Source organism: Cynocephalus volans, chromosome X (genome assembly GCF_027409185.1).
Source record: "Cynocephalus volans isolate mCynVol1 chromosome X, mCynVol1.pri, whole genome shotgun sequence".
NCBI lineage: Eukaryota > Metazoa > Chordata > Mammalia > Dermoptera > Cynocephalidae > Cynocephalus > Cynocephalus volans.
In genome coordinates this window covers 49,796,430-49,809,914 of record NC_084478.1, presented here as the reverse complement: position 1 = coordinate 49,809,914, position 13,485 = coordinate 49,796,430, and the positions used below count along the sequence as shown (strand labels likewise).

Genomic DNA, 13,485 nt, shown 5'->3' with positions numbered 1-13,485 from the left:
ATCTGTGATTTTTCCTATACCTGGGAAGTTTTCTGCCACTATTTTGTTGAATATGTTTTCAATGGAATCTCCATTTTCCTCCCCTTCTGGAATACCCATGACTCGGATATTTGAGCGCTTGAGGTTGTCTGATATCTCTCTCAGATTTTCTTCCATGTCCTTGATTCTTTTTTCTTTCTTTTTGTCTGCTTGTGTTATTTCAAACAGCCCATCTTCAAGTTCAGAGGTTCTCTCTTCAACTTCGACAAGCCTGCTGGTTAAACTCTCCATTGTGTTTTTTATTTCGCTGAATAACTTCTTCAGTTCAGCAAGTTCTGCTACATTTTTTTTCAGGACATTGATTTCCTTGTATATTTCCTCTTTCAGATCCTGTATACTTTTCCTCATTTCATCATGATGTCTAGCTGAGTTTTCTTGTATCTCATTCAGTTTCCTTAGAATTATCACTCGAAATTCCTTGTCAGTTATTTCAAGGGCTTCTTGTTCTATAGGATCTAGAGTATGAGATTTATTAACTTTTGGTGGTGTACTTTCTTGATTTTTTGTATTTCTGGTGTCTTTTTTTTGGTGTTTATTCATTGTGGCAGGGGGTTTCACAGTCCACCGGTTTGAGACTAATGACTAACTAGGATGTTGCTGTGGTTGCCAATTTGGTATGGCTCCCGCCGTGACTGCTCAGTTGGCCTCTAGTGTCTTGTGTGTGTGGTTGCCTCGGGTCTTGGGCTTCTCCGGGGATCCACCTTTCTGGTCAGCTTGTACTCTGCTGGGCTGGTGGATCCCGCACCACAGGGTGTGTGATCTCTGTTGAGCTTTCACTTTCTGTACAGGACTTCTCCCCGTTCCGTGTGCTCTGGCCCAGGCTGTTAGATCGTGCAGTGGCGACCCCACCGGGTGTGTGGTTTCTGTCGAGTCTCCGCCTCCCTGGCCGCACGTCTCCCCCTTCTGTGCACACTGTGCTGGGCTGGGGCGTGTCTTCTGCACCCCTCGTCTATCAGCTGGGCCTTCAAGACCCTGCTCAGCACCGCCTCGCCCAGGAAGTCTACCAGGTTTCTGCTAGGCACAGACGACCGGTCTCTCTGGGTGCCTTTGTAGCACTGTGTAGATCTTTCTCGGGTCTTGTTCACCTTTGTATCCCCCCGGGATAAACCGAGTCTAGTGCCCGCCTGCAGCCTGCTCTCCGGCAGGTTCTAGCGGACCTGGGAACTCTCCTACCACACTATTCCCAACCAGAAATTCGTTAGGCTTTTTTCCAAACTGGTGGTCGCAGAGATGGTATCTGCCTCCCAGTAACAGGAAGTTTACCGGGGCCCGGAGTCCAGGGTGTGGTGGAGTGACAGTCGGCCCGCCCGTATTTCCTAGCCCTCCCAACACTGGTCGGGACGCCCCACACCCCCAGCCCTGCCAGAGAACCGCGGAGGGAGTGGGAGAGGAGGCCGGCCCGCAGGGTCCGGAAAGCCCCGCGCCAGGCCAAGCAAATGGGCTCAGTGATGGCCGATCAGGGCGGAGCTGCCCGCACCTGGGAAAATGGAGGCAGCACTGGGGCAGTGAGTGGCCTGGTGGTGCAGGCGGGAGCCGGGTGGGCAGGGATCACTCACAGAGCTGTGCCAGGGATCACTCACAGTGCTGTGCCAGGTCGGGCGCTCGCTCTGTCTCTGGTTTGTTGCCTTCCGTGTTCTCGGCGCTGCCGCCTCGGGCTGTTCAGTCGCGGCGCCGCTCGGGCGCTCCCAGGAATCTTCTTTAATGCCGGCCTGAAACCTCGAATCCTGAATAGGGCAGCTGGCCGCCTTCAGTGCGGCCCCAGCCTCCGGGATCCTGGCTGCATCCACAGCAGCCCTGGCGCCGTGTTCCCTGTTTCAAGACTCGCTTTTGCAGCTAAGAATCAGTTCTTTTCCTGCTCCACACTTCAAAGCTGTTGCCGGTAAATGAGGCAGCCTCTCCTGCCGGGGGCAAAGTGGCGTTGAGCCCCCACGACCGGCCAGCAGCAGCAGTCCTCCCTTAAGAGATGGCCAGAGGAAGGTCCACAAGTTTCCCGGCTGCCTGAGGCCCAGTGGCCACCTTTTCCACCTCAGCTACTCCGCGCCAGCCGCCGCAGCCGCCGCCATCTTGAAACCCTCTCGAAATGTCAAGTTCTAAATTGATAGAAGCAGCCTGGTCGTCCTCTCCTCTAAATCCAGTCTCATATATCCAGCTGCTATCTCTGTATTCCTCATAAAGATGTCTATGAGGCTTCTCAAACTTTCCTAGATGCTCTGCTCAAGTGACACCTTATCAGAGAGTCTTTGCTGGAACACCTTGTGTTAATATACACATCACTGTCTATCCCTTTATTGTTTTACTTAACACTGTAAATTTATACATTTTATTTATTTTTTAACTTCTACCTTCACCCGCCCCCCCCCAACATATTCTGTAATGCACAACTCAGGAAAGCAGGATATTTGCTTTATTCACTATTTTATCCCCAGTGGTTATTATAATGCATGGCACATAAGTATTTTTTGTATGATTAAGTGAAAGAATAAAATAGTGTAGTATAAAAGCATAGTGTACAAAATGGAATTATCTGGATGGACTTGGAGTAGTACCTTTTCCATAACGAAAAACTTTGGTGTTTATAATATGTTACTGGGAAAGTTATTTATATTTCCGAGAAATATTTTCCTCATAAGAAAAAGTAAGCATATTAGCTTATGAGGAAAGCATATGAGGGACATATTATTCAGAAATGTAAATAATTTTCTCAGTTTCCTTGAACTAGTGAATAATGAAGCACAAATTTAAACTTCCCTTATTACAGTGCAGAGGAAGACATGGTGTTTGACTCATCTATTAGTTATAGTAGTAACAGTAGTAGTAGTAGATGACATTATTTTATCTTAATATTCTCTGTGGGTAATTTTAATTAAAATGAGAATTAGCTACTTTTCAGGAAAAATATGTAGTTCCCTAATATCAATTTTTAAAACCTTAGTTATCTTTGTTAATTTATGAAGAAAAATATTATCATAGAATATTAGAGCTAGAAGGAACATTAACGTATTCTATTCCAAACACTTACATAAAGCTTGAAACCCCGTCTGTCTCTTCCATGTCGGTGGTTATGCACTGTGTGCTTGACAGTCTTCAATGACAGAAAACTCTGTTCTTCACTGTGTCTGTCATCAGCAGTCTCTGATAGTGGATTTTTTATTCATTGTGAGCCAGTAATAAGATGTTTACAGTAAAAGCAATATTTGCTTTAAGCATAATTTTGTTTTTATATTTGCTAACATATTGTTTTAAAAATATAAAACATTAATTTATAGGTGCTTATTTCATGGTGTGAAATTTACCTTAGCAATTATATTTGCACTGAATAGTTCCAAAACCTACTTAAAAAGCATTATGTTATGTCTCCAAAAGAGCATTTCTTCTGAGAACCATGGATGTGTGTCTTTCCATCAGTTGCCCATATGAATACTGTGACATTCCACTTAATACTTTTTCTACACTATTACCTTTGACAGTGTCTTCTTTGGACAACCTTTTATTAAATCTTAAACATTAGCTAACTCTACAAAAGATGGACAGGGTAAAGCCGCAATTGTCTGTAATCCTTCAGGAGTAAAATTTGATCCCTTAAATGCCCTTCTCGCTATTCATTAGATATCTGCATTAGGAAAGGAAGAATGCTTCGTCCTTAGCTTGTCCATCATCATAGCAGCCAGATAGAAGTCAGAGTCAAGTTTCACTATCTATCCTTTGTTTTGAGAGCCTGAAGTTAGAATTTCTGTAAGCAAACTGAATGGCATGTCAAGCCACTGCCTTGGGATAACATATAAAAGAAAACATAATATCGTGTATTAGTTTGCTTGGGCTGTCATAGCAAAATACTGCAGACTGGGTGACTTAAGCTAGATAAATATATTTTCTGACAGTTCTGGAGGCTAGAAGTTCAAGGTCAAGGTGTCAGCAAATTCGGTTTTTTCTGAAGCTTAACTCCTTGGATTGTAGATGGCCAACTTCTCGCTGTGTCTTCATACGGTCTTTTCTCTGTGCACGTGCCCCTGATGTCTCTCTGTGTGTCCAGATTTCCTCTTCTTATAAAGGATTCCAGTCATACTGGACTAGAGCCCACTCTAATAACCTCATTTTAACTTAATCACCTCTTTAAAGGCCCTGTCTTCAAATACTATCATATTTTGAGGGCTTCAACATATAAATTTGTGGGGGTGGGGGTGATAAATTAACCCATAATATCTGAGAAAAACCAGTGAAAGAATCTGAATCCTTCTTCAAACCACCATATGACAAGTCTGTTTCATTTTTTGTCTTAATTTAAAGACTTTTTTTAAAAAAATCGGTTACTGAAAATATAAAGCATTCAAATGGAAAGTACATAGATTTCATGTATGAAAATGTTAATGAAAAGTAGTGTTCTTCATGACTTTATATGTTAAGAATAAAAACTTGTATTCTCATTTAAAATAAAACACTGTAACAAATAATAGCATAACTTATGGTGCTATTTCTTAGTGTCTCTTTGATTACATGACATAGGCCTTTTCTACTAAAAACTAGAAATTGTGCACTGTGGTGCAGAAATGTAATACCACTAAAGTTATTAAAAATAAATTTCCCAGAATGAAATACATTCATTATTAAAATAAGGATTATGTCCACTTTACTGTCTTGAGAAGATTTTCTTCATGGGAGATAGGAAATCTTATAGCCATTAAAACATTGTACAATTTCTATATTTTAAGTAGGAGATCAGTGGTAAAAATTTCTACCACCTTTAACCAAAAGAGCAATCAAAATAGCTGTTTTAAATATACACTGTTTAAAATTTGAATGCTAGGTGCAATTAGGCTATAGCATATTTCAAAAACAAAAAGATATAATAATAATGCAATAAATGTCATTCTTTTTAACATTTCTCAGATACTAAACATGATGTATTATCAGGGTTTCTAAAATTCCATAAATTATGCATGCCTCTTTCATAAAATATATAAATTTGTAAGATATATTATGTAAAGCAAAATATGCATGTTTCTTTCAGATCCTTAGTGGCATTTTAAACCTCAGGAATGATGACTATAATAGAAAAAAGTAAATCTATCTGTAGTGAGTTTACTTGTATAGTTGCTGCGTGGGAATAGATGAAACACAGAGAGAGAAGCTGAAACATTTTGAGTTTTGAATATGTTTTACTAGATTGTTTAGTATAATAAATACTATAATCATCATACTAGCTAGATTCCCAGTCAGAAGATAGAAACAACTGATATGGTTACTCCCAGCCTCCTGCTAAACACTTATGAAGATGCTGAAATAAGCCTCTAGCAACACTGAAGAGTAAGACTTGCTGAAAACCTAGTCCCAGTACCCAGAAAGCCCTTATATAATGAAGTTGGTGCTCAAATGAGCAAAATAAAATAAAGTCCATACTCTTGCTCTTGGATAGATATTGAATGGACAAAAATGTCAAATATCCTTAAATTAATGTATAAATGTAGGGTGATACCATTAAAAATACTATTTGTCCCATCACCCCAGTCTGCTACCTGTTTATTGCAAATGTAAAACATTCTTTTTAAAATTTATCTGGAAAGAAAGGCAGTTAGTCCTACTAGAAAATAAAGCATTGAAATAATATGGTACATACACATGAAGAGAAAGACCAAAGGAAACATCTAATAAATACAGAAAGAGATCAAAATAAATATGAAAATTCCATGAAGACCTCATTTTCAACTAGTGGCTTTTAAATAAGTGGTTTTTAAATAACTAGTTCCATATAAAAATCAATAACATTAATACGTTCTTCATTCCATACATGAGGGTAAGTTACAAATAGATCAAATATTTAACGATAAAAATGAAAGCATACAGGTATTAGAAGAAAACATGGGTAGAGTCTTCATAAGATAGAAGTACTGACAACTTCCCCATCTATACTCAAAACGTTGCAAAGGACAATGAGAAAACCACAGAAAATAAATTAAACTAGTTTATGAGACATAAAATGATTTTGGTAAATTCTCATATTTCTTTTCAATGTTAACTTTCTGTGATTTCCTAAAAGTTAACAGCATTACAATGATTCTTAGTATTCAAGAGTAAAATAATAGCTAAAGAAACTTATGGTGAATTCAGTGGGGAACTCAGTGAATTAAATTCTTACTTGTAGGCTTAGTAAAAAGCTACAACCACAAATAGAATATTAGATTTTTGATTAAATGATCTTATTTGTCATGGCATTATCTTTCCATACTTTCAATGCAAATATTCTAAAAGAGCATGGTGTAACCAATGACTTACCCTTTTTTATCTGACTTAACTCATACAATCTAAAGGTATAGCTTTATTTTTAGTGGTAATATAATTCATTCTTAGATATAATATAATCTCTTTAAGAGTAAATAATTTCTAAACTTGATTTCCTTGGGAATGCATTTATGCATGGTTTATTTGACTCAAAACTTGCTGTTTTTATTCAAACACATTTAAAAATGAATTAATCTGTAATTTCACTGTAATTAAAAAGAAGAGTGAAATTTCCATAAGCTGTAGGATTAGGATTTGCATTTATGACATTTGAAATATGCACTCATCTAGCTTATTCTTTCATTACCTTTGATGGAACGTTTATAGATTTAAATTAACAATAGAAAACCTGCTTTATTGAGCTAAGAATGATTGAGAACCACAGTAAAAACAGAGTAGGTCCAGAGTTCAGACATTTTATAAGTTCTTACCAAAATCTCTGTGTATGCCAAACTTAACGACCTTCATACTGTATAAGATTGTATTTTTTTAGGAAGCGTATTCATTTTAATTAGCGTTATCTATTAGCATCTATTTCACACAACAATGGTTCATTAAACTTACAGAGCTCACGAAGTCAAAATTGTAGATAACAGACAACGTTTAGATATCTTAATAAACAACATAATCTTTCAGTTGGACTTTTGGCAAGTTATTTAACCAAATTGCCTCACTTTCCCCATCTCTGAAATGAGAAACATAGTAGCACTTAATTTATGGTAGTTTTCTAAGAATTAAATAAGATATTGCATAAAAAATACTTAGCACAAAGCATGACATACAGTCAGTAGTCAATAAATATTAACTATTAATCATATTATTAGCTATCATTAATTCTGGTATTGGGCCTTAGAGTGTTTTCATTTCCTCAAGGAATAAAATTTAAAATTTAAAAATTTATAAGAATTCTGAGTTGGGATGTTTTGCAGAGGGGCCATTTTCTATTTCTATTGTTGATGTTTTTAATAGTCCAGTACAGTATTCTCATCTGAGACAAAATGGCTTTGTCTTATAACAAAGAATAAAAAGAAAAAAAAAGTCAAAAACCCCTTATTATCAAGAAGTCATGTTACTCTTTATTTTTTTTATATTTTATTTTTTTTTGTCTTCTTCGTGACCGGCACTCAGCCAGTGAGTGCACCGGCCAGTCCTATATAGGATCCAAACCCGCGGCGGGAGCGTCTCAGCGCTCCCAGCGCCGCACTCTCCCAAGTGCGCCACAGCTCGGCCCAGTCATGTTACTCTTTAAAGTCAGACATTCATCACTTGGAAACCCTCACTGTTACAAATGGCCTGAGACTCATCACCTTTCCAACCTCTCAGTACTTGCCCAACAGGTAGAGTTTTTTCTTCAAAGTATGGTCTCATAGCCACCTGCATCTGCTTCCCAGAAGGTGCTGCTTGAGCATGCACATTCCTGGTCCCCAACTCAGACTGAATAAATCAGAATCTCTAGGGTTGCGGCTTAGCAAGTTCCATGTCTAACAAGTTTCTTGGGTGGTTCTTATGCATAGTAAAGGTTGAAAAATTCTAATCCATCAGAACATAAGCAAATGCTGTCAGTTTTGTCTTCAGGTTTTCACAACTGGGAGCAGATGCCCCTTTCTTTCACAAATAAACTTTGGCTTTCCACACAGATTGATAAAGCAAAGGAATAGTTTTTATTGGCAGTAGTTTTAAGAGTCCAAGCAGAGACCTGAACTTTTATGGTCTAGAAAAAAATACATAATAAATTAAAAGATCAAAAATTGCTGTACTTTCTTGTCTGTAAAATGTAGTAAGACTTGAAAAAACTCATGATTTACGATTCTTTTCACTCTGGGAGACCGCAGCCATCACTTTTAAGATTTTCTCAGTTCTTCCAGCCTCTTTAGAAGAAACTTCTTACCTCAGGATAAAATGTGTTTATTTTAATAGGGTTGATGACATTTGAGGGGAAATAGCAAATGCACTTATAGTTTAGCATAATGTAATTTTTTGTTCATAAGCAATTCTGAAAAATTGATAATCAGTAAGACATTAGGTGATTACTTTCTGCTATTAAAATTGTATTCTGTAAATATTTACTGCATTAAAAATTATTTTTGTGTTTTACAGGAATTTTACTGCCTCCTAAAGGAATTATAGATATCCCAGTATTATTTTTGCCCAAAATTATGAAATTACACAAAACAATGGTCATTGTTCAGATGATGAAAGTAAATAGAGAAAATTGGCCTATTGACAATTTTGATGAATTGTATACAAAGACTAAAAGGTAACATTTAATGAAAACACTAAAGGAAAATGATTTCTTTTTGACTGGCACTGATGGGATAGGTTTCTTTTACATGTTATACAATGTAAAGCTCATGATTTTATATCCTCTAAACTGCTGAAATACATATGTGTAGAGTAGGAAAATATATTTGTTATATGGGATTCCTTTTTGACTGGGCAAATGGTGACTGCTAAGACAATAAATAATCAGTATCCAAAGGACGACCTAAAATAGCTTGTCTGGGCAAACTACAGAACTTGTGATACTGGCATTCATCGTGATGGCACTGTGCCAGGTGGATATGACATCCTGATGAAACAGTGCCATGACTAGTGGATATTATGTCCTTGCCAGAATGAAGGTTATTTGTACCCTCTTTGTTTAGGTGAAATTTAAGCAAACTCCAGTAGTGGTTCAAAATTTAAACATTTTCTCTACTCATATACTTGAATTAAATGATGGTCTACAAATCTTAATTAAAAAGAAATTTTTACATTGTCTTGCATGTGCATATTTCTTCCCCAAATTTAAAAGAGTTCTCTACTGTGGGCCTATTCTAATCCAGCTGTGCTATTTCACAACTCTTACAGACAAGACTGGCTACATAATTTGTGGGTCCCAGTAAGAAATGTGAATGATGAGATCCTTGTTTAAAAATTATCAAGAATTTCAAGACAGTTACAATAGTGCATTAAACAAGCATGGAGCCCTTCTAAGTGTGGGGTCTTATCTGATTGCCCAAGTAGCCTGCACAACTGGTATTGCCTGCAGTGTTTTGCATTTCATTTTAACGAGAAAATTCCATCTTCCACAATGATCAGAAACATTTTCTAGTACTGATGTTCTCCTAATAGTGCATGATAAACCTAGAATATTTGTACAAATGCCCTCTTTCTTTTAACTGGTATACCCCAAAAGTAAGTTCTTCATCACTTTCTGAAGTCCTGTACTTCATGTCATTTTTTGTTTTGTGCTTTGCCTGTTCATTTTAGAATTTAATCCACGAGGACTGTACTACCTCTCATTAATCACAGTTTAATCATGTCAATAAATACCAATGCCTAACTTTAAAAGTAGGGGGGAAAGCTCTTCAATTTTAACTTACATCTTACAGTGGTTTTATTACAGTATTTTTGTGTGTGTGTGATAATTTTCCAGGATTTGCTTGGAAATATTTATAAAATCAACATTTGCAGAAAGTGTTCTCTATTTCATCAGTTTCTCTTTGCCAAAGTTTAAATTCACAACCTTTACTAAAGTACCATTAGGTTAATAAAGAATAAGCTCTTTTATGCTAATATTGAAAGTGTTCCTCTCTTTTGTTCACTCTTAATATTTCTCATTTCTAATTAGAACTATGGGAGTAGACAGAGGAGAAATTCAAAAAATACACTGGATATACCCTATTGTTGGGCTCCCACAGGCGCCACATCCTAAATCTCCTGAAGGTAGGTATATTTTAGAGTCAGAGAACATCAGAATTTGAAAGGACCTTAGACTTAGACGTGCTCTAATCCCATCTCTTTTATTCGACGTCCAGAGAAAGTCAGTAGTGAAGTCACCAACCCTATTGGTAGGAGTGCTGGGAACATAAACCTGCTCTCCCAACAAGTCCAATGATTTTTGCACAAAACCCGGTTTCCTGTTGTCATCCTGAACTAGATCACTAAGAGTCCCTGGTACTTTTGTTCTGGGTCTCTATTAATATCATACTTCAGCTTCTGTGTAACTCTCAGTCCCATCCGAGAACTATGCTGTGGGGTAGCTGAACCCTCTACTCTTAGTTGTTCCAAACACAAAACCTTTATGATATTCTCCAAAACCAGTCAGAATGTTCTGAAGTTTTCAGGGAAGTTTACTTTGCCAAGATATACACAACGTAATGTCCCTACCCTTAAATGCCTTTCTTTTTCTCAGTAGCCCCTTTTTTTTCCCACATACACCAGGATTCTCTGGAATTTCTGTGTTTTTTTTTTTTTTTTTTTCCTCAACACTCTTCTCACTTCTTTTGCATTCCTTGATTTTCCCATTTTCTTCCCAGGTTCAGCCTAAGAAATGAAATTCCTCTTAGATAACTATATAGCAAAATTTAGTATCCCAACAACTGCTTACCAGGCTCCATGTGTACTTCTGTATAACTAAGATGTGGTGAATTGCTTTGCAGAGCTAAGGGGTATCTAGTTTGGATCTCACACTTGAGCAACACGGAGGAATTAAAAGAAATATCAAAATTTTGCTCTTTCTTTCTCTCCTTGATACCAATCTTTGCAAGTGAAAAGGAGTTAGACTTCCACTGACATAATGTCACCACACTTAGAAGGAAGAGAAATTACTAAGTTATGCTTGTAAACAAAGCATTTCCCTAGATACACATGTTATAAAGGAAGGCCGAGACTACATATTTCCTTATGTAGTTTAATTTTAATTGGAGTAAAAATTCACATATAGAAGTACCTTTGACAATAAATTTCATTTGTTTTACTTAAAATATTTTTACTTTTGAGTTAAAAAATTATCAACAAGTACATAGCTATTTCAAATGTACTAAATTACCCTCAGAATGCTTCACAAACATGTTAAAATATTTCTCTTACTTTTTCTGGAAAATAGTTGACTATATATTTCCCATAGAGCTGAACTTTCAAAATTTATAATACAGAGACAGCTGATCAAAGTGATATAATAAAGCCTAGACATTGCTCGGTTGGAATTCTAATAGTAGGGATGCTCCTGTTTATTGCAGATAGTTTTGTTTTTCTCAGATTAAAGATTTAAAGCAGAATTTTTCAGTCTAAAACAAAGCCCATAAGAACATAAAAACAAAAATTTCTTACACGTTTTTCTTCAAAGAAAGTTCAGCATGCTCCAGGGCATTTTCCTTTAAGCCATTTTTCTTGGTAATTACTTGATTTTTTTTTTTTCTGTTTGTTACATAGTCTAATAAATTGTCATAAGACATAGGATTGAAACAATATGTGGCACAATGTGGGAGACATATTGATAATCAATGGTTGTTAATATTGTTTTGTTTCTGCTTATTTTGGCTTTTCTTATGTTTATTTCCCTCCGTACATTTAAGGTACCACAGGACTCCTTTTCCTAGCTCCAAATTCTTCAAAGTGTCATTGTAATTCATGGGCATTTATAGTGCCCTCCTGTGTTAATGCTGGGTCTGCTGGGAATGCACTTGGTAAAGTACTGTGTTAGTTAGGACTTTTTTTTTTTATTACATGTGATGTACAATATATTTTAAACAAATTTAAGCAAAATGGCCCTGAGTTTGGGCTAGAGAAACACATAATGAAAAGTTCAGGAGTGGAGCTGACTTCAGTCTCTGCATGATCCAGGCTCAAACAGTCAGCACCTGGCTTCTCTCTCTCCTGTGGCTTCTTTTGCTCTGTGTTACTGCAATTCCTAGCTGAGCTCTCTTTCAGCATGGCAAGATAGCAGCAGTTTCAATTCCACATCTCTTCAGGTTCGTGTCCAAGATTACCTTTAGATCATATGATTCAAGAGCCTCTAGCCCCTTTGTGGATCCCAGGGGAACTGGCATATCTATTGATCTCACAGAAGTGAGTTCTGCAAATAGCCTATGTTAGCTTAACACAGCCTAGTAATAAAACCAGTGTTTTAAAATAGATTGTGTGTTAGTTATCAACTCATTTTACCAAAAGTCTAAAATATATGCTGGTAATTATTTTTACCTACAAATGCCCTTGAGAGACAAGAGGGTATAATTTTATGAGTACATATCATTTACTTTCTGTACAGTCCATTCTCTATTCTTTATTTAATAACTCATCAGATATAACCTATTGCTTTCCCTGCTAAACTGTATCATTGTGGAAGTTTATGACTTTTTTCTTTTCTGTGTAATTATCACTCAGGTTATTCTCAAACCCAGGATACTTTTGTTGTTCTGTGAGCCATGTTTTCACTTTGCATTTTTACCTACCACTGCCCATTGGGGCAGATAATTGGAAGAGGACTACACTATCTGTCACAGTGTAAATACAATGAAAAGTGAATCCATTCTGACTGAGTGATCCTTGCGTTGCCAAGACACTAATTGCCTAAGGACTTATAGGACAAGACCACTGGCATAATGCTAATTGTAACTTTGATCACACTGATTTCCAATTTAATGCTGTAAGACTGGAGTTAATTATTACCAGAAAAGCTTGTACCTTTTTTCCTAGCCATTTTAACCAGAATGTTCAAAATAATTTTTTAAATTTAGAATTAAAAATTAAATTTATAATATTTTTATACTATAAACGTCATATGTATCACAAAAACAAATAAATCTGAGGAATTATCTAATTTTGTAGTGTATGTGAATATGTTATTACTGATGTCCCAAAAGCATAGCATACTACATTCCAAAAACTATTTGTATATTATGATTCTCTTTTTTTGTCTTCAATGTGTGTTTGACTTGATAAAAGTATAACATTTAATATATTAAGGAGAAATAATATTCTTACTTATGTGGATTCCAGTACACAAGGCCCACTAGTATTATAGAGCTGAGGCCAGAGGAATACATTAATATTTCCTTATATAATTAGGAATTGTACATAGAAACAATAGTTTGATTTCTCACAAGATCACTGACAACTTCTCCTGCACTTTACATAGGAAAATATTGAAATTTGATACATATATAAATACATAAATGTTTAATTCTGTCCATAAACTAATATGCAATTACATTTAACCTTAATTTTAAAGAATTCATTACTATTTTATTGTTAATTGTTTAAAAATGTGCATTTTGTAAATTTAAATGTAATTCAAAAATGAAAAATTAAAATATTTTATTAAATTATTTAATTGTGAATTTTAAGTTGCATGTAAATACATTTTGATTATAATAGGAACTATTTTAAAATATTATTACAAAATAAGTG

General features: G+C 36.2%; 1 protein-coding gene across 1 annotated transcript in view; it reads left to right on the top strand.

Annotated features, from left to right (window-relative positions):
- The window catches only part of CFAP47 (cilia and flagella associated protein 47), a 578,552-nt gene that overhangs the window by 520,319 nt on the left and 44,748 nt on the right, over positions 1-13,485 (top strand). The window contains 2 exon segments of the mRNA XM_063084619.1: positions 8,410-8,569; positions 9,926-10,020. Of these exon segments, the coding sequence (XP_062940689.1) occupies positions 8,410-8,569; positions 9,926-10,020 (255 nt within the window).